This window comes from Myxocyprinus asiaticus, chromosome 15, assembly GCF_019703515.2.
Source record: "Myxocyprinus asiaticus isolate MX2 ecotype Aquarium Trade chromosome 15, UBuf_Myxa_2, whole genome shotgun sequence".
In the NCBI taxonomy this organism is placed as follows: domain Eukaryota; kingdom Metazoa; phylum Chordata; class Actinopteri; order Cypriniformes; family Catostomidae; genus Myxocyprinus; species Myxocyprinus asiaticus.
Genome location: NC_059358.1, coordinates 33287578 through 33313582, shown reverse-complemented (window position 1 = coordinate 33313582; position 26005 = coordinate 33287578). Strand labels below are relative to the sequence as shown.

Sequence of the window (26005 nt, the reverse complement as noted above, 5' to 3'; positions counted from 1 at the left end):
TGGAATAATAGAAATTAAAATATGGGAATTATGTTGTGACTAAAAAAATCCAAAATAAATCAAAACTGTGTTATATTTTAGCATCTTCAAAGTAGTCAACCTTTGCCTAGAATTTACAGACTCTTGACATTTTCTCAACCAACTTCTTGAGGTATCACCCTGGGATGCTTTTTAAACAGTATTGAAGAAGTTCGCATCTATGTTGGGCACTTATTGGCTGCTTTTCTTAATTATTCAGTCCAAGTCATCCATTTCAAAAACTTTTTTTTTGTTGTTTAATAAAATTTTAGTTTTATAATGAAATAAATTAATATGGTGGCACAATTATATTTTTGTCTACAAAACTAATTTCAAACATTTAAGCATACACCTTCAGATCAAAAGATTTTTAAGATCATGAGAAACTTTTCAGGCAAGTGACCCCAAACTTTTGAACGGTAGTGTATAGTATATGGTATATAGTTTTCAAGATTGTAATATAGTGCAGTACATTTAAAAACAACTAAACAGCCCACTGGTGTGCCAGTGAATGTTAACAGGTTCAAATTTATATAAATATGCTTAACTTTTCCAAGTATAAAGGAAGTTCAGTTAATGTCAAAGCAAATGCAGTTGCTTTGCCATTTACCACACTGTATTGTTCACAACATGAATTTTGCCTACTACATTTATAAAGTTATAAAGTGAACCCAGCATAATTTGCTGTTGTTTCTTTTACCTAGTTTCTAGTACCTGTACAAAGTTAGTGTAACTGTTTGGGTTTGTTGACATCAAATTGCATATCTATATTCCTTACTTGTGAAACTGAGCTGTATTTTTTTTATATTAAAGGGGACCAGACCAATATGGGGGTCCAGAATTCCTTATGGCCCTGAACTGAGATGCTCTCCTGGTCCATCTCTGATTATTTTAACTGTCCACCCCCAAAGTTTATTTTTTAAACAGATTTATGAGAAAATGTTGTAACATGTTTGTGTTACTTTTGGGCTTGACTGGAGCAATTCTAGCTAATAATGTTGTCATGGGATCTGTTAACATGTAAACAATTTAAAAAAGTAAACAAAGGGCTGTATGAATTGCACAACATATGTGTCAGCAAGATGAGTCAGTGAAAACTCAGAAAGGAACAAATTTCAGCCTGAGTTTGCATCAGAGTCTGAAAGGGGAAACCAGTCTGTTTCCATTTTTCCTGGATATTGTCCCTCCCTCACAAATCTGTCACATCAATAACTTCTATGCTTTTCAGAGGTTTATTTGAGGCCTTTCCTGCGAAGGAGCACATAACAAGCTGGGATTTATGCTTCAAAACAGAACAAAACAATAACAGAACTGTGGCTGATAATTTAAAGCCGACACAAAATACAAAAGGAACACAAACTGTGCCAGAGCAAATAGCTCACTAGAACATTATAGGAAAATGCACAAATGAAACTCCTGTAAATAAACATTTGGGGAATTGTTTATAGGTGTCCACAAATTAGACTGCGTAATTAAGACAAAAAACAATTGTTACCAATCTAATTGTCTACACAAGCTTGACAAATAAATGCATAATATCTAATTCTTTTGTAGACCCATGAGCATAAATCTTCAATGATTATAATTATTAAATTGATTGAATGACTAGTGAAAGTCACCAATATTGAGTAAGCAATCTTAATATACTGATTATACAACAAACTTATAGTTTAGCTTGTCCTGCATCTGTCTGATGGGACTGGTGAGTTCAAGGAAACACTCCACAATTATGAAATAACAGGTTGTTCTTAAAGAGTTGAGGAGTGCATGTGCCAAAACAAGCTTTAGTGGGATTTTAGGGGCAAGACGTACAAAAATGGCAACACATAAGGTGTCAAAATAGATGACCATATTTAAATTAATGCAATAAGTGTATAAAGAATCTCTGCCTCTACATTGCCTGTGAATTAAATAGGGAGAGAACAAAAGAAAAGACTAAACAAATGTCTGATGGCGTCAGATCAAAAGTCCCAGTTCTTTTTTTCCCCCTACTGAATATACTCTGGGGCTGGAAACACTGATAGTTTTGACAATCTCAGATATTCTATTTCAAAAGCATTCACTCTTTGAATATATTCATCAGTGCTATAAATCACAATTTAATTATCAGAGCTAATGCTCCTTTATAACAGCAAGGATCAAGACAAAATCTTTAAAAACATTACAATATATCCTCAGTCAAAAGCAACTTTAAGAATAACTGAATAGCATTTGAATAGCATTTGTAGTAGGCTAATATTTAGCTTTGGCCTACAAATTAGAATTTGCACAAAAATACTTAAAAACTCACACATATGCATAGATCTATTAATATTATTTTCTGTTTGTGTGAGAGTTACAATATATTCATCTTCTTCAACAGGTAAATGACCAAGATTGCATACACCTGTTTCATTTGTAACTGTTTGACTGTGTGTGTTCAGTGAGTAGCCAGTGTCTGTATATCTGTGTCAAAGCCGAACAGCTCTTTGTACAGCGGAGGGAAGAGGGAATGCACAGTGAGTGGGTACAGCTGACGGAACCACCGCAGTTTCTCAATATGCTGTGCACACAGAGACTTCAACACCGGCACCCTCTGGTACAACTGGAATCACACATAAAAAACAACATTACCAATTAAAGCTTATATACAATATACTACAAATTTGTATACTTTGTATGGAAATAACTTTCTGCCTTTTCTTCACTGTCTAAAGCCTCTTTCCTCACTCTCCTTTACCTTAAGCAGTAGACTCTCCTGATTGTCTCTGTGCAGGATGTGACTCAGGGCAAGCTCCACATCTCTCCTTACTCTCTGCACTCTTTCTCTGTCTTCCAGACACGGCCGATCTAGACAAATGACAGAGAAAGACACAGATTAAGTCCGTTCTCTTTTGATGTCTGAATTTCTTCTCTAATCTATAGTAATATGTGATTATTGTGCTTGCCTGCGTTGATGAGGACAAGTGCGCTAAACACCGCCATCTGCTGTTCAGTCAGTCTCAGCGCACATAGATTGTGAGCGAAGTCAAATACAGCAGCTATTAGATCACTACATGCTAAATAACACACAAATGGAAACATACAAAAACAGCATCAAACTACACTGACATTTGTTCACTTTGGGGGTTACAATTGTAGAAGTGAATGAGTCATAAAATTAGGGATGTCCCGACACCATTTTTTTAAGAACGAGTATGAATACCAGTCCTTGCTTTTTGGTACTCGCCGATACCGAGTCCAATACCTGCTTGTTTTGGTTTTGGTTTTTTCTGAACTCGATATCAACAGTTTATTTAAATTTTATCATCAAAATGGTGTTTAAATAAATGAATTAATTACAAATTTAATCAAATGTAAATACAACAAATATTATACAAGTATAATTTTTTATCAAATGAAGTGCTAATATTACAGAACCTCACAGCACAATTCAAAATACAACATTGGAGTTTTTTTTTGTCAGATAAAGTGCTGCATAACAGAGCATCACAGATATTAGATACTGCTTAAGTAAAATACAATTACTACTGATTTATTATTATTATAATTAATAGTAGTAGTAGTATTATAATGAATATTACATAAGTTTACAGCAGTGATATATTTCTGTTATAATTTTTTCCTATAAAATGTAGCTTTCATTTTGATGGAGCATTTATTTTGAAGTGTTTCTGTGTTGTTTTGATCAAGGAGCTCTGACATTATCAAGGCAGCTTCCCACTCCAGAAAAGCCAGTCGCTACATGACTCAAAGTGATTAAACCGCAAAAGGCTGATTTTTAATTAAATAAGTATGTACTCTGTATGTGCCTCGTGCTACAAAGTGAATCTGCACTCTGCTTACTGTCATCTGCTACAAACACATCTGCTACAAACAGAGCGCGCGTTGCTCATGACGGTGTTTTCCCTGTATGAGCCTTGGAGGAGCTTTAAAAGGTATGAGCAGCCGGCGTCAGTACAACACTGTCTCCACACATTCACAAGCGCTCACATTTGAATTACATGCAAACTATATATTTACCTCATTAAATTGCAGCTTTTGCGGTTAAACAATCTCACTAGGGCATAACGTGATTTTAATTTGTGGGATGAATGTTTACGTAATGACATTTGTACGTCAGATGGTATCGGAGCATTTTTAAGAGTACGAGTACCAGTACATGAGTGCGGTATTGGACCCTACATAAAATTAGTAAATAGACCAGTATGGCTTATCTGAAAATTCCGGATTAAAAACAACCAAAGCTCAGTGGCATGCTGTCAAATAACACAGAAAATGATTTTGACAAAAATAATGTTGACAAAAATGCACCTACAGTGGAAGTCTATGGAGCAACCAATTTTAAGGGATAGTTCACCAAAAATGTGAAATCTGTCATCATTTACTCACTTTCATATTGTTCCAAACCTGTAGCACTTTCTTTCCTCCATGAACACAAAAGATGTTACACTATCACATGAAAGTGAATGGTGACTGAGACTGATTATTCTGCCTACCATCTCCGTTTATGTTCCACAGAATAAAGAAAGTCGTTTGGGTTTAAAACAACATGGGAATGAGTAAATGATGACACAATATTCTTTTATTTTTTGGGGGGTGAACTTCCTTTTAGGGAATAGTTTGTGTAGGGCAACTATTGTAACCCAGGATATTCCTTTAACTCACCAAGAGATTTGAAAAGTTCTGTTCCTGCAAATTTGCCATCGAAGAATACTGTGTTGTTTTCCGTGTTAAACATCCGACTCATCCGGACCAGAACCACTTCCATGGACCCTAATAAATAAAAAAGAGAAATGCACAGACAGAAAAACACACAAAAGAGAGAGCAAAATGCACAGAATAACAGAAGATGGAATGAGAATGGAAGGGAAGGAGACAAAGCCAGAGACAGGACAGAGAGGCAGAAAGAGATGAGAATGGAGGCATAGAAACTATGGTCCTAAGCCCCAACATACCAGCCTTAATTGATTAATTGGCATGTTTTGTGGACAGATGTGTCTCACCACTCTTGAGCAGAGCAATTTGATCATTCTGACAGAGCTGACGGAATCCTGGGATACGTTTAGCAAATTCCACCACGTACTGAACGGCATCAGTCAGCTGCACTGCACAGTGCTGCCACATCTCATCCACCGACTAGAGAGAGAGAGAGAGAGAGAGAGAAACCAGATGCCTGATCTCATGAACTGAGACTGGAGAAAATGTTTAAAGTATATGTTCATATTTAAGCCCAAATGTGTGCATGGTGTAATTTAGGCTTTGACCACAGGGATATCTTTTGAGGGACAGGGTGGAGTTGGGGAGGGGGAGGGGGAAATAATGAGAGTTAAGTTGATTCTCTGTGTATATGTTTTGTTTATTCCATATTTCACATAATAATCAATAATAATGTTAATAGCAAAAAAAAAAAAAAAAGTATGGCAGATCAGGGTAATCAAATGATTGTTTTAAGATAATTTAACTTTAATTAAATAATACAAAGGCTTTGAAAATAAAATGTAGTAAAAATTCTGTTCATCAACAACTGTTTTTTTTTTTTTTTTGCCTACACATTGTTTTCTCCTAGGGCTTTTTTTCCCCTGCTCAAACATACCAACATGAATATGACCACACTGGAGTTTGCAAAGCTCAACAGGTTGCTGTTCTTCCAATAATATTATGAGAATTTATGTATATAAAGAAAAATAATGAAGTTATAATGTAAGATAGCTTTGATTTCTTTAATGATCACTACCAACTAAATACCAACTAAATACTTCCATTTGTCTTGTTTCATAGTTTTGATGACTTTACTATCATTCTACAACCCCAATTCCCAAAAAGTTGGGACAGTATGAAAAATACTAATAAAAACAAAAAGGATTGATTTGTCAATTATATTCACCCTTTGCTAAATTGAAAACACTACAACTACACATTATATGATGTTTCACATTGTGAATTTCTTTTTTTATGTACAGTCATTTCAAATCAGATGATTGCAACATGCTCCAAAAAAGTTGAGACAGGGGCAATTTAAGACTAATAACAATTTGACAAGTTAAAATAACAAAGCGATGTGAAACAGGAGATGTTAAACAGGTGAGGCAATCATAGTCATAGTACTCTATACTGTATATGGAGCCTCCAAAAACAGCCTAGTCCTTCAAGAGCAAGGATCATTCAAGACTTGTCAATTTGCCAACAGATTCTTCAGCAAATAATCCAGCACTGTTTTTAATTAAATAATTAAAACACCAATAATGTTGCCCAAAGACAAATTGGAAGGATTTTGGGCATTTCATCCTCTACAGTGCACAATATGGTTAAAAGATTCAAGGAATCTGGTAAAATCTTGGTGCGTAAAGGCAAAATGAAAACCACTTCTGAATGTGTGTGATCTCTGATCCGTCAGATGTCACTGTCTTAAAAAACATCATTCATCTGTAATGATATCATGAACATGGGTTTGGGATTACTTTAGTAAACCTTTGTTAGGCAACACAATTCACCGCTGCATCCACAGATGCAAGTTAAGACTTTACTGTGCAAAGCAGAACCCATACGTCAACACTGTCCAGAAGCGCTGCCGACTTCTCTGGGCTCGGTCTCATCTTAGATGGAAAGCAGAACAGTGAAAGTGTTTTTTGGTCTGATTAGTCCACATTTCAAATAGTTTTTTAAAAACACAGTCATCGTGTTCTCCAGGCCAAAGAGGAAAAGGACCATCCAAGCTGTTATCAGCGTCAGGTCCAAAAGCCAGTATCTGTATGGGCCAGGGGTGTGCCAGAGACCATGGCATGGGTAACTCGCACATCTGTGAGGGCACCATTAATGCAGACAGATATGTACAAATTTTGGAGCAGCATATACTGCCATCCAGCACCTTTTACTTTTACATATACTGTCTTTTCCAGGGACGTCCCTGCATGTTTCAGCAGGACAACTTCTAACCACATACTGGCCGAATAAGCAGAGAGTATGGGTGCTAGATTGGCCTGCCTGCAGTCCTGACAATCTCCAATTGAGAATGTGTGGTGCATTATGAAGCGCACAATATGGCAACGAAGACCCTGTATAATTGTGCAGCTAAAGACCTGCATAATGGATGAATGGGGGAAAATTCCACTTTTTAAACTTAACAAACTTGTGTCTTCAGTGCCCAAATGCTTAATAAGTGTTATTAGATGAAATAGTGATGTTTCACAGTGGAAAACACTCAATTGTCCCAACTTTTTTGGAGTGTGTTGCAATCATCTGATTTGAAATTACTGTACATTTTCAATGAAATTCACAAGGTAAAACATCATATAATGTTTAGTTGTAGTGCTTTCAATATAGCAAATGGTGAATATAATTTACAAATCACTCTTTTTTGTTTTATTAGCATTTTTCATGCTGTCCCAACTTTTTCAGAATTGGGGTTGTAATGTGGAAAACATAAAATAATAATGAGATGAGGTGTACAGTATATAATTACAAATACAGTAGAACAAGTAGGAGTGTTCAAATGTTTTAATGGTAGTGTATATATAGATTTTAGATCAGAAAGACAAGGTAAGAATGTTACTAATACCACAGTATTTCATGTGGTCATCACAGTAAATGTTACGCTAGTAATAGAATAATAGAGGAGTTGTACCTTGCTCTGGTAAGCATGGATCTCCTCCCTGCTGAAAACCTTCCATCTGAGAGACTGCACCTCCTCTGGACGATACTGAGTCGTCTCTCTGTGGGAACGCACAATACTCGCACAAAGCTCCTCTGCCAAAAATTGAGATTAAAAAAGGAACAAAGTGTTGGTCAGAATTCACAACATTCAAACACTACTTTATATAGTTTAATATTCTGTACTTTAAAACCCATTAAACCTGGGGTTTCAAACCTTTTGATGCCAAAGTGTATCTTGTGTATCTTTCATAGAATAAAATAATCATGATTAACCTAATTTCCAAACAGTCTTTAGAAAGAATGAAACTGTATTAATGCCAAATTCACTAAGACTGCTTTAAAAAATGAACAAAAATGAACTTTGACTGCCCTAAAAATAATGTGTACAATAATTTATTTTAAAATTTTAGCAGACCCCCTAAGCACTTGTTGCCAAGGACCCCAGTTTGAAATCCCCCTTTTTAAACTACTCTATAATGCCACACAGCACATTTGATCTTTCAGACATCACTCTGTTTTAAACTGCATTGGTCTCTCACCTATGTGCAGAGAGGTTGAGTAGCCAAAAAACGAGCTCTCAGGGTCAAAAGGTCGAAACCCCATTTCACTACCTGGCATGTTTAGGATGGCCTCTGGTGTAGACCTTGTGGAGTCAAAGCCTGAGAGAGAAAAGAGAAAATATCAAGATCAGTATGTTATAAGATGGGAAGTGAATTTCTGTGGTGGTGGAAAAAAGAGAACTTCTTGCCTCTACCAGCTGTCAGGCTGTTGCTCTCACCCCTCCTGTGGGAGCCCCTGCAGGCCAGACCAGGAGCCTGGGCCTCGCTTCTGCGACACTCCAGGTATGGATGCACCTCTGGTGGACAGCCTGGCAGTTCAGGCTCCACAGAATAGGGGTAGGCTGGAGGCAGAGTAGGAATGAGATGTGATGACTGTTCTCTGGGCTCTTTGCTGGGCCGGTAGGCTGGTAGAGGCTGGGGTTCTTGAACTGAGTTGCCCTGAAAACGCTGCTGCTGCCGGTGTCTCTCAACTTCTGCAAACAGCGAGTCTCTCTGACGCTTGGACATGCGACCAAACTTCACCGCTGAGGAGAAGATACAATGGAAAACATATCACTAATTACATGGTTACATAATAGATTTCAATAAACAGTTTTTATATACAAATGTGTCAAAATGTTATTCCTTAAATGTATACTTTTGCATTCAAATAAAGCATCCATCCATTCAGTCCAACATCTATTTATTCATTCATTCAAATGTATCCATCTATTATTTCAATGTCTATTCATCCATCCATTCTGAGAAATAAATCCTTCCATCCATCCACCCATTCAAACATCCATCTATCCAAACACATTCATTCATCCATCCATCCATCCATCCATCCACCCATCCATTCAAATATCCATCCATCCATCCATTCAAGCATCCATTCAAACACATTCATTCATCTATCCATTCAAACACATTCATCCATCCATCCATTCAAACATCATCCATTTATTCATCCATCCATCCAGTAATCCATCCACCCATTCATTTAGCTATCCATCCATCCATCCATTCAAACACATCCATCCCTCCAGCAATTAATTCATCCATCCATCCATCCATCCATCCATTAAAAACATTCATCCATCCAGCCATTAAAACATCCATCCATCCATTAATTTATCCATTCATTCAAACACATTCATCCATCTATACATCCATCTAGTCAAACATCCTTCCATCCATCCATCCAAACATATTCATCCATCCATTCATCCAAACATTCATCCATCTATCCATCCATCCATTTAAACACATTCCCCATCTATTCAAATATCCATCCATCCATCCATCCATCCATCCATCCAAACAAACTCATTCATTCATTCATCCATCCATCCATCCAACCAACTAGTCTAACATCCATCCATCCATTCAAATACATTCATCCATCCATCCATCTAGTCAAACATCCATCATCCATGCAAACATCCATCCATTCAAATGTCCATTCCTCCATCCATTCATTCAAATATTAATTCATTCATCCACCCATCCATCCATTCAAACACATTAATCAATCTATCCATCTATTCAAACATTCATCCATCCATTCATCCAAACATCCATCCATTATTTTATCCATCGATCCACTTATCCATACATCCATTCATTTATCCATCCATCCATTCCAACACATCCACCCCTCCATCCATAAGTTCATCCTCTAATCCATCCATCCATCCATTAATTTATCCATTCATTCAAACACATTCATCCATCTATACATCCATCTAGTCAAACATCCATCCATCCATCCATGCAAACATCCATCCATCTAGTCAAACATCCATCCATCTATCCATCCATCCATTCAAACACATTTATCCATCCATTCATCCAAACATTCATCCATCTATCCATCTATCCATCCATCCATTCAAACACTTTCATCCATCCATCTAGTCAAACATCCATCCATCCATTTAAACACATTCATCCATCCATTCAAATATCCATTCCTCCATCCATCCATCTAGTTAAACATCCATCTATCCATTCAAACACAGTCATCTATCTATCCATCCATCTAGTCAAACATCCATCCATCCATTCAAACACAGTCATCTATCTATCCATCCATCTAGTCAAACATCCATCCATCTATCTAGTCAAACATCCATTCATCCGTGCAAATGTCCATTCCTTCATCCATCCATCCAAACATTCATCCATCCATACAAACATTCATCCATCTATCCATCCATCCATTTAAATACATTCATCCATCCATCCATTCAAATATCCATCCATCCATCCATCCATTCAAACACATTCATACATCCATTAATCCGTCCATCCATCTATCTATCATCCATCCATTGAAACACATTCAACCATCTATCAATCTATCCATCTAGTCAAACATCCACCCATCTATGCAAATACATTGATCCATCCATCTATCCATTAAAACATCCATACATCCATCTATCATTCCATTCATCCATCCATCCATCCATCCATCCATCCAAACAAACTCATTCATTCATTCATCCATCCATCCAACCAACTAGTCTAACATCCATCCATCCATTCAAATACATTCATCCATCCATTCAACTAGTCAAACATCCATCCATCCATTCAAATACATTAATCCATCGATCTATCCATTCAAACATCCATTCTTCCATCATCCATCCATCCATCATTCCATTCATCCATCCATCTATTCAAACATTTATCCATCAATCCAAACATCCATCCATCCATCCATCCACTCAAATCCATTAATTCATTCATCCATCCATTTACCAACCATCCATCCATTCAAAAACATGCATCCATCCATCCATTCATCCATTAATTCATCCATCCATTCAAACACATCCATCCATCCATTCAAGCACATCCATCCATCCAGCCAGCCAGGCCAGCCATTCATTCATTCATCCAGCGGCCATATCATCCTGCAGCTCTCGCCTGGTTGCCACTAAAGCTAAGCAGGGTTGAGTCTGGCCAGTACCTCAGTGGGAAACCTCCTGGTGAAAACTAAGTTTGCTGCTGGAAGTGGTATTATGGAGGCCAGCATGGGGTGCTCACCCTGCGGTCTGTTTGGGTCTTAATGCCCCAGTATAGTAATGGGGAAACTATACTATAAAAAGCACCATCTTTCGGATGAGACTTTAAGCCGAGGTCCTGACTCTCTGTGGTCATTAAAAATCCCAGGGCACTTCTCGTAAAGAGTAGAGATATAACCCCAATGTCCTGGCTAAAATTCCCTTTATTGGCCCTTATCTATCATGGCCTCCTAATAATCACCATCCCTGAATTGGCTATATCACTCTACTCTCCTCTCCACCAATAGCTAGTGTGTGGTGGGTGTTCTGGTGCACTATGGCTGCCGTCGCATCATCCAGGTGGATGCTGCACACTTCTGGTGGTTGAGGAGATTTCCTCTATACTATGTAAAGCGCTTTGAGTGCCTAGAAAAGCACTATATAAATGTAACTAATTATTATTATAATTATTATTCATTCATTCATTCTTTCTTTCAATCATCTATTTAAACTCATCCATCCATTAATTAATTAATTAATTCATTCATTCATGTATTTAAACACTATCCATCCATTCAAATATCCATTCCTCCTTCCCTCACTCCATCCATCCATCAGTTTAAACATATCCATCCATCCATTCAAATATTTATTCCTCTCTCCATCCATCCATCGATCCATCCATCCTTTCTCACCGTCGCGGCTCATGCCCTGAGCAACACATTTTTTAAGTCGGCAGCTCTGGCAGCGGTTGCGGCTGGCGCGGTCAATAGGACAGTTACTCTGCCTGGAACATGAATACTGCACACTGGAGGACTGACTTCTGCGGAAGAACCCCTGTGGAGAGAGACAAATGGGAATAGAGTGGTACAGAAGATCTGAGCAGCATGATCCTGTTTGTGCCTCCCATTACATCCATGCCAAAATAATAATATGTGATATTAGTAAGAAATGCCAATGCAATGCTTACCTTGCAACCCTCACAAGTGATAACTCCATAATGAACACCTGATGACTTATCTCCACAGATCTTACATGGGATCACCTCTATCTGAGCTGTAGGCACACACGCACACACACACACAAAATAATAACACAGTGCTTTCATTCAGATCAAATACCTAGCCAGCAGAGGGCAATATCTTGAATTCAGCATATCGCTGTGCCTGCTTCCTAACCCAGAATAGATTGATCCTTATCAAATTAAATGAATGCAATTAAGGCATAAAATGTCTTAAAACAAGATTTTAAGTGTTGAATTGAAAATAAAGTATGACACTGATTCTTGAGATAAGGGACAAAACATGTCTTACACACAAAAGTCATCTTTATGTTAAAAATCAAGAAATTCATAACAATAAAAATACTGGAAAAGTCAAATCTATAGGAAATGTGTATATTCAGGGATTTTATTACTTTTTTTAATAACATCAATATATATTTTTTTAATTACTGTACTTGGAAGCACATGTAAATTAAACTGTACTCCGCAAGAAGTCACAATGATAAACTGCCAAACAAATTGTTTAAAAATTCAACAATTTAAAAAATATCAAATGAAAGGTAGAGATCTGTAAGATATCAAACAATACATAAAGTAAACTTTAAATTCTATTTTCCAAAAAAAAACAAACAAAAAAACAAAACAAAAAAAAAACAACAACTGCATATTAAAGTTGTGACCTCACTTTGTGTCAGCTCGGTCAGATTTATTTATTTTTAATTCTGAATAAATCAGACAATGTCATGGTCATCTTTGTTTCCCTCTTCCTGCTCATGGTGGATGCAACAGTAGGGCACATGGTCTAGTAAGTTTTATATTTTTTATATTTTAAACAAACAATGTTTAAGACTCTGCGGTCACAGCTTCGACATGTCTACTCCGTCATTTCCATCATAATACTTTCTGTTAGAATTGTGGGATATATTTTGGCATTTTAGTTTAGGTTATAGAGGCAGCTTCAACTGAGGAAAAAATTAAATGGCTACAGAGTACAACACATGGTTAAGGTGGAAAAATATAAAATTTTGTCATCTCTGTCAGAATTTTCAAAATTGTGTGAAAACAGAAAAAAAATAAAGAATGTATTTTATCACTTAACTTTACTGAATACTATTATTAGATAATTAAAGACTTTACACTCTCTTTGGATGGATCAAATTAAAATAGCATGTTTTTAGTGTGTCTGACGGAGTTGACACAAATCACTGTAAGATGTAAATTATGAAGTGAATAGTCAATTTTCAGAAAAAAAAAAAGCCTCACATGGTTCATTAGCTGATACCTTTTTTTAAAAAATCAGTCAATTTCAAATTAATTTAGTATTAAAAAATAAAAACTAAGATTTTATATGTTTTGTCCCTTATCTCAAGAATCAGTGATGTGATAGTGTCTATTGTGTTTTTGGTTCATGCTAAAATGGCAAGACAAGGAATAGTACCTTGTCCCGAAGCATATTCTGTGATAAATTAATACACTGATTAAAACAGAACAAATGAAACAGTTGATGACTACATACTCTAGAGTGAATTTGCAGCTAAATATTTTAAACTACAGTTCACACTCACAGTAATTATGTATACAAACACAAATACACAGAGCTACGAATAAAAAAAAAATCTGCAACACAGAAACACACACACACACACACATACACACACAGGTTTTGTTACAGACAAAAGATAATCTCTAAAAGCCACATTCGAAATCATAATCTAATGAACCGGCAGACAGAAAGTGAGAGAGAGACAGAGAGAGAGAAAGAAAGAGAGGAAAGCAGAGTTATGATGAATGAATGAACAAATGAACGTATGTACGTACATACATACGTACGTACTTATATGTACAAATGAACCAACGAACAAACTAATGAATGAATAAATTGAAGAGACGTCATGGACTGTGCAGTTGTGCATAGCACCTCACGTATTCATATGAACACACAAATTGATGCATGCAATATTATTACAGCAAATTAAATTTAACAATAATATCAGAAGCAACAAAATGCAAAGGTTACAGATCTATGTGTGTCATACTACATGTTTCATAGTTCTTTTAAAATCCATAACTTTGTACATGCAATGTAACACTGGGTCTGTAGGGTCCTGAGATGAACAAACAAAAAATAAGTCTGTGTATGTGTGTGTGTGTTTTCAGTCAAAATTACAGTAAATCTAACCTACTTATTTCTTGGATTCCAGCAAATGTATGAGGCTAAGTGATGTGGTCACATCGTCCAGTACCAAGGAACATACATGCAAACGCAAACAAGTACACACACAAACGCAGCCATGCACACATACAGGTTGGAGGAAGTCAGTGTGAAAGAGAGATAAAAAGGAAGACGATGTGAGGCAGAGAACGATATTAAGTCAGTTCACAAGGAATACAATATACATGGAATACAAGACTGCCAGTTGGGGTTCTCTCAGAGTCTCTAGACCTGTCCTGTTGTTGTGGGTGAATCATGATATTTAAATTCATAAAGAAAAGGTGACCTGTTTTAAGGTGGAATATGTCACATCAGCCTGACCTTTTCATGTCAAAAAATTAAAGCTTCTTTTGATGAGTTTTCCCACCTGGTTTATCAAAGCTCGTGCACTGGGTAAATTAGAGAAGGGCATTTTTCTCACAAAAACAACAACGTCAAGAAAAATCAAATAACACCTCACGAAAAAAGGGGGAGATTCACAAAGAGAGACTGACAGTGGGGGAATATCTGAGTGTGAGGAGGTGGATGTGAAGGTGTAAACCTCAGAGTCTTTTTAAGTGGTTTACTGGCTTCTCTCTCACTCTGACTTTCCCTCTTTCATGCATTTTCTTGCTCTTTCTTTCCCTCTCTCTGTCTCGCTCACAAAGGATGCGACTGCCAGTAATGTGCTCTTTCATCTGTGTTTTTACTGCCAGGAATGTCCGCCCCCCCCCACGCCCCTCTCATTCTCATTCTCTTTTCTCCCAATCCCAACATCTCCCAAAGTAGCTTTGGTGGAAATAATAATCTGATACATCACATCACTCTATCAAATATTGCTTCATGAGGCAATGAAACCAAACCATCTCAGATTTCTTGAATCAGTGCTGCGTAGTAAGGGCATAGTACATTTGCCATGTAGTTTTTCACAAATTTAAAAACTAGTTATTATAAGCTATTTGGAAGGTTATTGTAAGTTGTGGTGGGTTAAAAATCGAATTGTGAGATACATTTTTTCTTGTCTGTGTTAAGGTTGTAAATCAAGAATTAATTCATATTCAGAACCTACTAGAACTGTATGATTTTCATTACTTTGGTTCCATTTTTATACATCTGCATTCTTCCACAAATAAAGATTGTGCTGTACTACAGTATTTCCCGCACCACTATCAGTGGCTATGCTATGTATGCTACGTATGCTGCTATATCTATAGCATGGCTAAAGAAATTGTTTTAGCTGAGATGTTTGTGAATGGGTGACTCTTATTAACCAGTTCTTTTTAATAAATCAGTCAAAAAGACTCATGTTGTTCATACAATGCTTTTTAGCTTTATATGACAAATGGTGGATAGCCTGTGATGGAAGTAGTGAAAAAGTAATAAAAAAAGTGTCTGTTTGCACCCTGGTGTAAATAGCATCTGCCACAGTGTAGCTTTTGCACCCCAATAGTCTAGTGGAACTGCAGAAATACACGACAAACTAACCAATAGGTGTTGCTGCAGTGGAGTGGGGTGTAAAGATGGTGTGTGAATGTGTACTGTTGTCCTAGCAACTGCGGTTCAAATCTGTGTTTTGTCCCACTTTTTTCCCCATTCGATTTCCTGTTTCCACTCTTAATATTTCCTTTAATATTACTAAAAATAATAGATAAAAATTAACATAAATGTTGATTTCATTGCAGTGATTTGGTCACGGTGAATGTCGAGGAGTGCAGAGAAGGGTTTGATCCAGAGGCAAGGTCTGTTGATTGCACTCGTTCCCATGGCTCGGCATCGATTGTGTGTAGATTGCATCACTGTATTACTAATACTGTAGTAACCATGTTTTTTGGCAGAAACTAAAGTTTTAATGCAATTAACCATGGTGTTACTCACCTCAAGCTGGGTGGTGGAGGACAAGTCTCAGTTGCCTCCGCTTCTGAGACAGTCAATCCACGCATCTTATCACGTGGCTCACTGTGCATGACACCGCGGAGACTCACAGCACGTGGAGGCTCATGCTATTCTCCGTGATCCACGCACAACTTACCACATGCATTGAGAACGAGAACCACTAATCGTGACCACGAGGAGGTTACCCCATGTGACTCTACCCTCCCTAGCAACCGGGCCAGTTTGGTTACTTAGGTTGCTTTACAACAAAATACCATGGAGACCTGGCTGTAGTCACTCAGCACACCCTGGATTCGAACTCGCGACTCCAGGGGTGGTAGTCAGCGTCAATACTGGCTGAGCTACCCAGGCCCTCTATAGTAACCATGGTTAATTTTTTAGGTTACTGTAAATTTACAACAAAATACCATGGTAAAACTATGGTTACTGTAGTAAAACCAAGGTTATTTTTTCTAAGGTAAGGTTAAGGTTAGGTTTAGGGAAAGAGGTTAATGTAGTGTGTCTGTGGGACTCTAAATAAACACAATAAACACACTGCAGTGATGCTCATACAGTATGTTAATATTTAAATATGGGTGCAAATATTATCTGACAATATTTGCACCAGGGTGCAATTAGAATCTACCATTATTTGCACCAAGGTTGGGGTGCAAATAATATCTGCCACTATTTGCACTGGGGTGCAAATAGCATCTGCCAAAAATGTATGATCCTTTTCTATTGCTCATGGTCAGGCCCAGACACAATGTGTGCGCAATCAAAAAACTCCACAGATTTCCACTGAATTGCAGTCTGTCATTCAAAAAAGATCAACTTTGTTTATAACCCTTGTGCTCAAAGTTACTCAGAGGTCCTTAAAGGACAAAAATGTCCATGTCAAAAAACTGCCATAATAATATGATTAATATATTAATATTATTTTCCACTTTCAATTAGTTAATGTTTTTAACCAACATCAGTCCTAGTCATAACTACCAAATATTCATTCATTTTCAGGATTTTAACCCTTTAAATGCCAGTTTGTTTACATAATGTCACTGTTGTTTTTTATGATTATCACAGTCTGGGATACATCAATGATTAGCAACAACACTGATTTTGATGCATTATTATTTTTTTGTGCAGTGTCAGATGAAAAAAAAAAAAAAACTCACACTCAGTACCTAAGAGGACAAAAATATCCACGTAAAAAAACTGCCATAAAAATATTAAATATTAATATTATTTTCCACTTTCACTGAGTACATTTTTTTAACCAACATCAGTCCTGATCATAACCAAATATTCATTCATTTTCAGGATTGTAACCCTTTAAATGCCAGTTTGTTTACATAATGCCACTGTTGTTTTACACACACACACACACACGCGCGCACACGCGCACACGCACACACACACACACACACACACACGTTGGTGCAGCTATCATTATGAGGACTCTCCATAGACATAATGATTTTTAACCACTTAAACCTGCCCACACACACACACACACACACACACACTTTTTTTTATATAATTGTGGGCTAGGCCACACAAGGTAGGTGATCTCAGGTTTTACTATCCTTGTGGGAACATTTGGTCCCCACAATGTAGTATAAACATAGTACACACACACACACACACACACACATTTCTCAATACAAAACATACTCTGACATCCATACCAACACACCCACACAATTTTCGCTGCATCATTTATTCAGTTGGCCTGCAGTGCTCTATAACACACTAAACAGAAAATAGGAAAAAAGCATGTATTTGCTCCATAGGCTAAACATGAGAATAATTTTGAAGCCAGGGCTCCGGAATGAAAGCATAATATCATAGCATTCATGATTTTATGCATTAATGGCACTGGGATCAAACATTGCCATTTTAATGGGTTTCAATGGGCACATTGTTGTCCTTAAGGTCCTGCGTAACTAGTTTGTGTACACAGTGTATAATAGATGTATTATAGGAACTGAGGATGAAATATCAAAATTTATGCCATTGGCAAAAAATGAAAAAGACAAAAATGTCCCGAAAGTCACACAAGGGTTAAATATTTTGGCTGCTTTCAGCTACCATCAAGATATTTTATGCTCAGCTACATTTAACACATTTTACTATGTTTAAATCCTGCAGAAATTACAGACTTTCCCTCAAAATCAGCACAGAAAATGTGAAAAAGTCTGCAGACTTGTCTGGGCATGCTCTTGGTGTATTCATTGGTAAGTGCAAAAAAAAGAAGGCCTCTGGTTTTTGGAGTTAAAGATCCATTCTTGTTGATATAATTTAATACACAACTGAAGACCATTTCCTCATGGATCAAACATTGTCAGTTTGATTTGTGACTGAGGGTGTTGTTTCATACAGCACTGGCATCAGAATATATGTATACATGAAATTATAAGTTTGATTTTTATTGCTTTGGAACATTTTACAACATACTTTTATGAAACATGCAGATCTTTATATTAGTTTTTAAAAAACAAAACAGTAGTTTTAAACACACCATCAGCCTATGACTGCAATAGTTGCCAATGTATTTTCCACACATCTGATTGACGACAAATAAAAATGCACTCTGATTTTAATTTTGTTGTTAAATTTTGCGGAAGCTTAATAGTTATTATCAGTTTTTTTTTTTTTTTAGAAATGATATGCCTTAATAAAAAGTACATTTTAGCGGACAGCTTGCTTCAAATGCTCTGTTTATCAACACTTTAAAGCAAGAGGGTAAACTTCACCATTAAACCGAACTGTGCACAAGTACTCATTGTATAGCCTACAATTAATTTTAAACGACTCACATTTTCAAAGAAAAATGTACATTTTGAAACATACTGTATCTTATGTACTGTACTCTGTCCATGCACAACATACTGAATGAATAAGTATTGTTTAGTAGTAAGGAGAAAATTAATAAAAGCATCGTTAATTTAAATGTTCAGGAAACTGGAATCATTAAGTGGAATCAGAATCGGAACCAGAATTGTTCAATACCTATCAAATTCTAGTGTGTGCAATTATTAGAGAGTAATACAAGCAGGTGTGTGTGCCTGTGTGTATGTTTCTGTATCAGTTTGAGTGTGTGCCACTGTGTCAAATCTGAGGTGTGTCTTGGTTTGGGCAACCAAAGAAAACAGTTGTACAAGTGCTGTGTGGGTGTCCCCAGTTGTAAAGTGTGCATGTGTTAAAAAGCGAACTGAGAAGGTGTGAATGTGTGAAGGGGTGTATTGCATTATGAGATATCTGAACATGAGGGTAAGGATACTAAAAGGTGCTGTAAGCACTGTTAGCGATTCTGTAACTTTGGAGCAGCAGAGCAGCAGCGCATCGTCTCAATGTTGTCAAAAGAAATGATAGTAAAATTCTGTCGTCACACAACTTCATAAGCAACTGCTAATGAAGCTATATATTCCGTTTGACTTGAATGATCCGCTTTAACTACTACGCTCTCAGCTTCCTGCTGCCCATATATGGATTACCCTGTGAACACGCAAAATGATTAACAGGTAGAAAGAGCCTCAAAGATTGGCTGTATAAAAAAAATCACAGTTTTGTTTGGCCGTTTACAGAGCCCAGGTGAGTCCAATTGCTTGACACTGAAAAAAAGCCTAAAGCAATATACTTCTACAATAACTATATATCTTTCTGACCAATCTCATGCCTTATTCTCTGCCACACTTGCTTTTTTTTCTGCAGCAAACTACTGCAGTACAAATGGCTCATTTTTCAGCAATATCTGTATGGAAAAGGGGTTTTTGCTATTGTACAGCTGTGGCAAGTGCCTATGTGTGTGTTAAAACTACTGTAACAAACACACTCACACACCCACATGTTACTCAACATATATGCATCTCCATGGGTGGTTCCTTCACCTTCACCAAGGGGGCCTCTCTCACAAACAAACAATTACATGGGTACCTACAGTACTGTGCAAAAGTTTTAGGCACTTAAGATGTTTCACAAAAGCATTCGTCTGAAGATGGTTATTTATATCTTCAGCTTTAGTGTGTCAAAAGGAAATATAAATTTTAGACTCTCAAACATTACTTTTGCAAATAGAAAAGATTAGAATAGAAGAACAGGGAGCCCTGCAACAGATGGCATTGCCCCCACAGAGCCCCCCACTGAACATTGTGTCAGTCTGAGATTACATAAAGAGACAGAAGCAACTGAGACAGCCTAAATAGACAGAAGAACTGTGGTGAATTCTCCAAGTAGCTTGAAATATCCTATCTGCCAACAATCAAGAAAAACTGTGTCCAGGTGTACCTAGGAGAATTGGTGCTGTTTTAAAAGCAAAGGCGGTCACACCGAATATTGATTTAGCTTTTTTATGTTTACTGGACTTTGTATGATGTTAAAGGAATAGTTCACCCAAAAATGAAAATTTGCTTATAATTTACTCACCCTCAGGCCATCCAAGATGTATCTGAGTTTCTTTCTTCATCAAAACAGAATTGAAGATTTTTAGGATTTCATTTCAGGCCTCCTCCTCTAAACAATGCAAGTGAATGTTGCTCGTTGGTAAGGTCACGCGTCACATGGAGGAGGCAGGAAGCGCGTCATTGTTTACAATAGAAACTTGCACAGAGCACAGACCAAGCGCCATTCACAAACCAAAACAGTCCAAAACAATTTCAAAACAATATAAAATAAAATAAAAAATAATTTCCAAATAATAATAATAAAAAAAAACAAAAAAACAATGACGCGCTTCCTGCCTCCTCCTCCACATGACACGTGACCTTACCAACGAGCTTACTTCATCCCTCTCATGAATGCACGTCACTGAGATGTACTGACGTGAACATTTGTAGTTAAAAAGTATAGAAGTATTGTTTTGTTTCTCAAAATAATAAATCGTTTGCATTCAGAAGAACTTTATTTGTCGATTGGAGTCGTGTGGATTATTTTGATGCACCCTAAATATGCATTTTGGACCGTCAAAAAATGGAGGACATTCACTTGCATTGTTTAGAGGAGGAAGGAGGCCAGAAATGAAATCCTAAAAGTCTTAAATTCTGTTTTGATGAAAGAAACTCAGATATATCTTGGATGGCCTGAGGGTGAGTAAATTATCAGCAAATTTTCATTTTTGGGTGAACTATTTTTTAAGTGATAAATAAAAAATATTTATTTCATTATTTTAGAAGACATCCTCACTATGCAACATTTTTCACAAGTGCCTAAAACTTTTGCACAGTACTGTACATGTTCACTTGCACACACACACAAACACTCCAAATCAAGACAAATATCTCCATATAGACAAAAGCCTCTAATTCTCATTCTATCTCTGTGAAACCGCAAGCTGATTAAGAGCAAATATTCTCTCTTTTTTCTCTTCTCTGCAATCTCATCACCTTAACCACATGCTGATACCTACAAAAAGTGTTTCTCATCTCTGTTCACTCTTTATCATTCCATCCAAAATGCAGAGAAAGTGATGGAAATATATAGCAAAGATAAGAACCATCCTACATTTTGCATGGGAGCTCGTGAGTTTGACAACCTTAAGCATCATTACACACAAAAATCATGCCTCTTAAAACATTATGTTTTTAGATGAAAAAAAAAAAAACATTTCTTTATGTAATTCAAAATTAGAATTATAAGACATTACAAACTATTAGCAGTTACAAATAGGTACTTACCATAGTAGATTTGCATAGAACTTAGCTTAAAACTTTGCATCCAAAAATTAGCCAATGGTTCAAAATGGAGCAAAAATTGAACTAAACCAAATTTCAAGACAGCATTATCTAAGCTAAAACTGAACGAATAAAAAAGTTGCCTGTCGAAATGTGCGGTAGCCAATTTTGCACTGTGATCATGCAACTTCCAGTTGTGTGATTGTATCTCTCCTGTCATACAGACATCAAGAAATGAAGATACTGTCTCTTACCTATATATTTCTGATTGACTGTAACTAAGATGTAAGCTGTGATATGTTGTAAATGATTATCTTTGATGTGCTGCTGATAGAGGAAAATTACATAAAACTACACCACAACTTCAGTATTTAGGTCTGAAAAAATGGTGGGACTACTGCAAAGAATCCTCTGTTGTCGTTCTGTAGTTTCATGAATTTTTACGTTTTTGAAAGTTTGTAGAAAACAGCCCTGCAATTCGCAAAACTCATTTCAGATGCCCAAGTTCTCCAAAAGGGATATGTTTTAACAAATTATAAAAATAAAATACATTCTGAACTTGGTAAAGATTTAAGACATATCTTATCCAGAATATAAGGTTACTGAAATAAATTACCATTGTAGTTTTTGTGATTTTTTTCTTTCTTTTTTTATTCTTTGTTTTACTGTTTTTATGATTTTCTTTATCTGTTTTTAATGTGCAAGTTTTTTAATTTGTGAAATAAAGAAACTGCAGGTTATGACCAATGAGTGGAAAACACTGGAGAAAAACTTTTCCGCAGACAGCTGCTTAATCTCTAGCTGTCCTATACTGTTGTCGTTTCACTCCTAACAAGACAGTGAGAATAAAAAAAATAAATTAAAAAAAATGGTAAAAATGTAGATAGAAACTGAAAGTTGTTTAAAATCTACAATATCAAGATAAACAAGTTTAAAGGAATATTCCAAGTTCACTACAAGTTAAGCTCAATCGACAGCATTTGTGGCATAATGTTGATTACCACAAAAATTTATTTTGACATTTTTTTTTTAGCAAAAATCTAGGTTCCAGTGAGGCACTTAGAAGTAAATAGGGGCCAATTTTTTAATGTTAAAATACTCACTGTTTCAAAAGTATAGCCACAAGATATTAAGGATATGCGTGTAAACATGATTTTGGTGTGATAAAATCACTTACTATCCTTTTCTGTGTAAAGTTATTGCCAATTTTACAACTTCATTGCCATGACGATGTAGTCAACAAACCCTAAAACCCAGTGGCGGATTTAGGCATGGGCGACATGGGCAGTTGTCCCATGTCAACAACTTTGGGGGCGTGTTGAAGCGGGTTTTGCCCAGGGCGCCATACAAGCTAGAACCGCCACTGCTAAAACCCTAAAATGACTGTAAAAATGACAATTTAAAACAACTTTACAGCTCAAATAATACATGAGTTTTAACAGAAGAATAAATGTAAGTGCTTTTATAAAACTATAAGCTTCACATTTCTGCCTTTAAACCAAACACAAATTGGCCCCATTCACTTCCATTGTAAGTGCCTGTCGATTGAGCTCAACTTGTATTGAACCCGGAACATTCCTTTAAGGAAAAACAGTACCATCTTTTCACTAAAAGTTTCATTCATTATATTCCATTTTATTTAAGAAATGTTGCCTTATTTTATTGCATTATTATTCCAAACAATTACCCAGAACACTCCAAAGTTTCTTATAGATACACAATTATGAGGGTAAAATACCACAGAAAAACATGCAAGGCACTCTCCAAGTCTCCAATAATAAAAAGCCTTTATTTAAATTGACCAAATACAATAAAAACCAACATGTATCGGCAGACACACTGCTTTTCATCAGGGCCCTTTTTCTAGGGTAGTTTACCCTCATAATTTTGCATTTGTCACAGCCCCAGCAATGAGCACCTCTCTTTTTTTAAAGTTACTTTTAAGCCAAGGCAGCATTCTTCTGTTTTTCTTTTATCATATAGATAGGATAACTAGTCTCCCAGTGTTTGGATTCAATGGTTCTGTCTCTATTCTTCTTCTGAAACCTCCATCACAGCATTTTGCACTGTAAACTACCGAAAAACCACAAAGTTCCACTAACGGAAATCCTCGAGATGAACACAAGAGTGCTGTGACAGGACAAAAAAGAAAGCAAGAGACAGAATGAAAGAGAGAGAAAAGGAGAAAACCTGAAAAACATCAAGAGCCAATGTCTTTCAAAGAGACACAGTATACAGATACACATGAGCTGAGATGAACTAATGAATTTGAAAGATTATTACGTAAATTGAAACATTTAATTAAAGCCATTATATCAAATGCTCTAGAATGGTATAAAATAAACTGAATAAGCAGTGCTTGATTATTCATTGAATCATTGTGTCCTAATTTTAATTAGTCTTTGTTTTCCATAATGGCTTAAGGTTTTGCATGTCATCTTCCAATAAATAATATTAAAATAAACATTGTTTAACAAAATAAATTGTTAAATCAAATAAATTAATAACTTTGCAGATTTTGTCAAACAATTGATAGTAAAACTCCTTTAACAGTAAAAACATTATCTGAGCTCAGGACAAAAATAAAAAGAACATTTGTACATCCTAGTAAAGAAAAGTCTTTTTTACAATTAAGTCAAAATATTTCTAAAATTAATATTACTGTTGCCAAGATAAATCATGAATTGCTAATTAAAGATCTACCTGCATATACAAATTCAACAAAGAAGCACAGCCACAAAAAACATTTTCTGTCACAGGAAAAAGTGGCAACAGATAAGATGATAAAGTTAAGTTAGATAAGAAATTAAGGCTGAGCATGTTGTTTCAGGCATGCACACAAAGAATCACATTTTACTCTCATTGTCTATATTAATATGTCTATAGATGATCTCGGTAGCTGTCTAACGGTGTGTATCTAAGGCACTGGATTATTTTAAAAACATTCTGAATGGAAAAACTTTATGAGTACATAGGGAAAGAAAATCTTTTTGATTTTCAAGGTTTCAAGTGACTGAAGGTATAAGTCATGATTTCAATGTCTTTGAAGGTTTAAAGACATTTAAGAACAAGAGTGAAAAAAGGTGTGAAACCCCCACATACAAAAAAGGGGTAAATATCCACAGTAATATACATTAGTGCGCAGAAGTTTCAACTTTGCTTTCAAAGCATTCAGTTTCATAAGCGTTAGCTCTATAGGCAAACAGAACAGATATTTTTTAGTATCAGCTTTTTAATTTATGTTTAAAACAAAAAACAAAAAAACTCTCAAATTGGATTTTGGATTATTTTATTTTTATTTTTGACTGATACACCCCGCTGCTTGGTAACAAAGGAGGAAAACTACACCCAAAATGTAGGTGATGGAAAATGGCATCAAACAAAAACTCTGCACGCACACCTGTGCACATACACACATATGTTTGTGCGTATATACACACAGACTCACACACTGAATGGGTGACCACAGCGCCGAACAGCCATGCAGCTGGTGAAGCATTCAATGGCAGCATGTTCAGAAAGTGTGTGTATGTGTATGTGTGTGCAGTCAGAATCTAGTGCAACACTGCAAAATGTCTTGCTGTGCATGTTTTCTTAATGTTTTTCAAGTGTATTTGATCAAATCCATCGATTTTTAAATTCCAGTTCCGAGGGTGTTATACGTCCCCCTGCTGATAACTTCCTCTTGTTCAATGTGACATCTAAAGCGCTGCTTCTCTCTGTCTAATATTAACGCACAGGCCTTGCGGAATGAAAACCTGTTGAGAACTTGAATGCCTGTTTAAGCAGCGGAACAAGAGTAAACTGACTTACACAGACACACAAACACACAAGCTTGTACCCAGTTGATAGGACATCATTTTGTTCTTACAATAATTTTAATATCTACATCTTATCCCCAAAGCTGTCCCTTACAGAAACCTTATAGCATTTAGATTTTAATTAAGACATTTCTGACATTTCAAGAAATGTTGCCTGAATAACAAAACACATACACACCAGTCAAAATGGTGTGTAATCATACCCTTATTATGACTATTTTACACATTTTAGAATAATAGTAA

General features: G+C 36.3%; 1 protein-coding gene across 5 annotated transcripts in view; it reads right to left on the bottom strand.

The window, feature by feature from the left end:
• Window positions 1-1240: 1240 nt before the first annotated feature.
• The window catches only part of LOC127453278 (nuclear receptor ROR-alpha B-like), a 61314-nt gene continuing 36549 nt past the window's right edge, over window positions 1241-26005 (bottom strand). For 3 of the 5 annotated variants that reach the window (XM_051719517.1, XM_051719518.1, XM_051719521.1), the window contains 10 exons: window positions 12177-12262; window positions 11902-12043; window positions 8399-8734; window positions 8190-8309; window positions 7622-7743; window positions 5004-5136; window positions 4666-4773; window positions 2946-3056; window positions 2738-2847; window positions 1241-2602 (listed from right to left, as the gene is read on the bottom strand). In XM_051719517.1, coding sequence (XP_051575477.1) covers window positions 2438-2602; window positions 2738-2847; window positions 2946-3056; window positions 4666-4773; window positions 5004-5136; window positions 7622-7743; window positions 8190-8309; window positions 8399-8734; window positions 11902-12043; window positions 12177-12262 — 1433 coding nt within the window. In that variant the 3' untranslated portion in view covers window positions 1241-2437. Of the gene's footprint in view, window positions 2603-2737; window positions 2848-2945; window positions 3057-4665; window positions 4774-5003; window positions 5137-7621; window positions 7744-8189; window positions 8310-8398; window positions 8735-11901; window positions 12044-12176; window positions 12263-20697; window positions 20753-26005 lie in introns of those variants that run through there. The other 2 variants (XM_051719519.1, XM_051719520.1) reach the window with 2 other exon arrangements.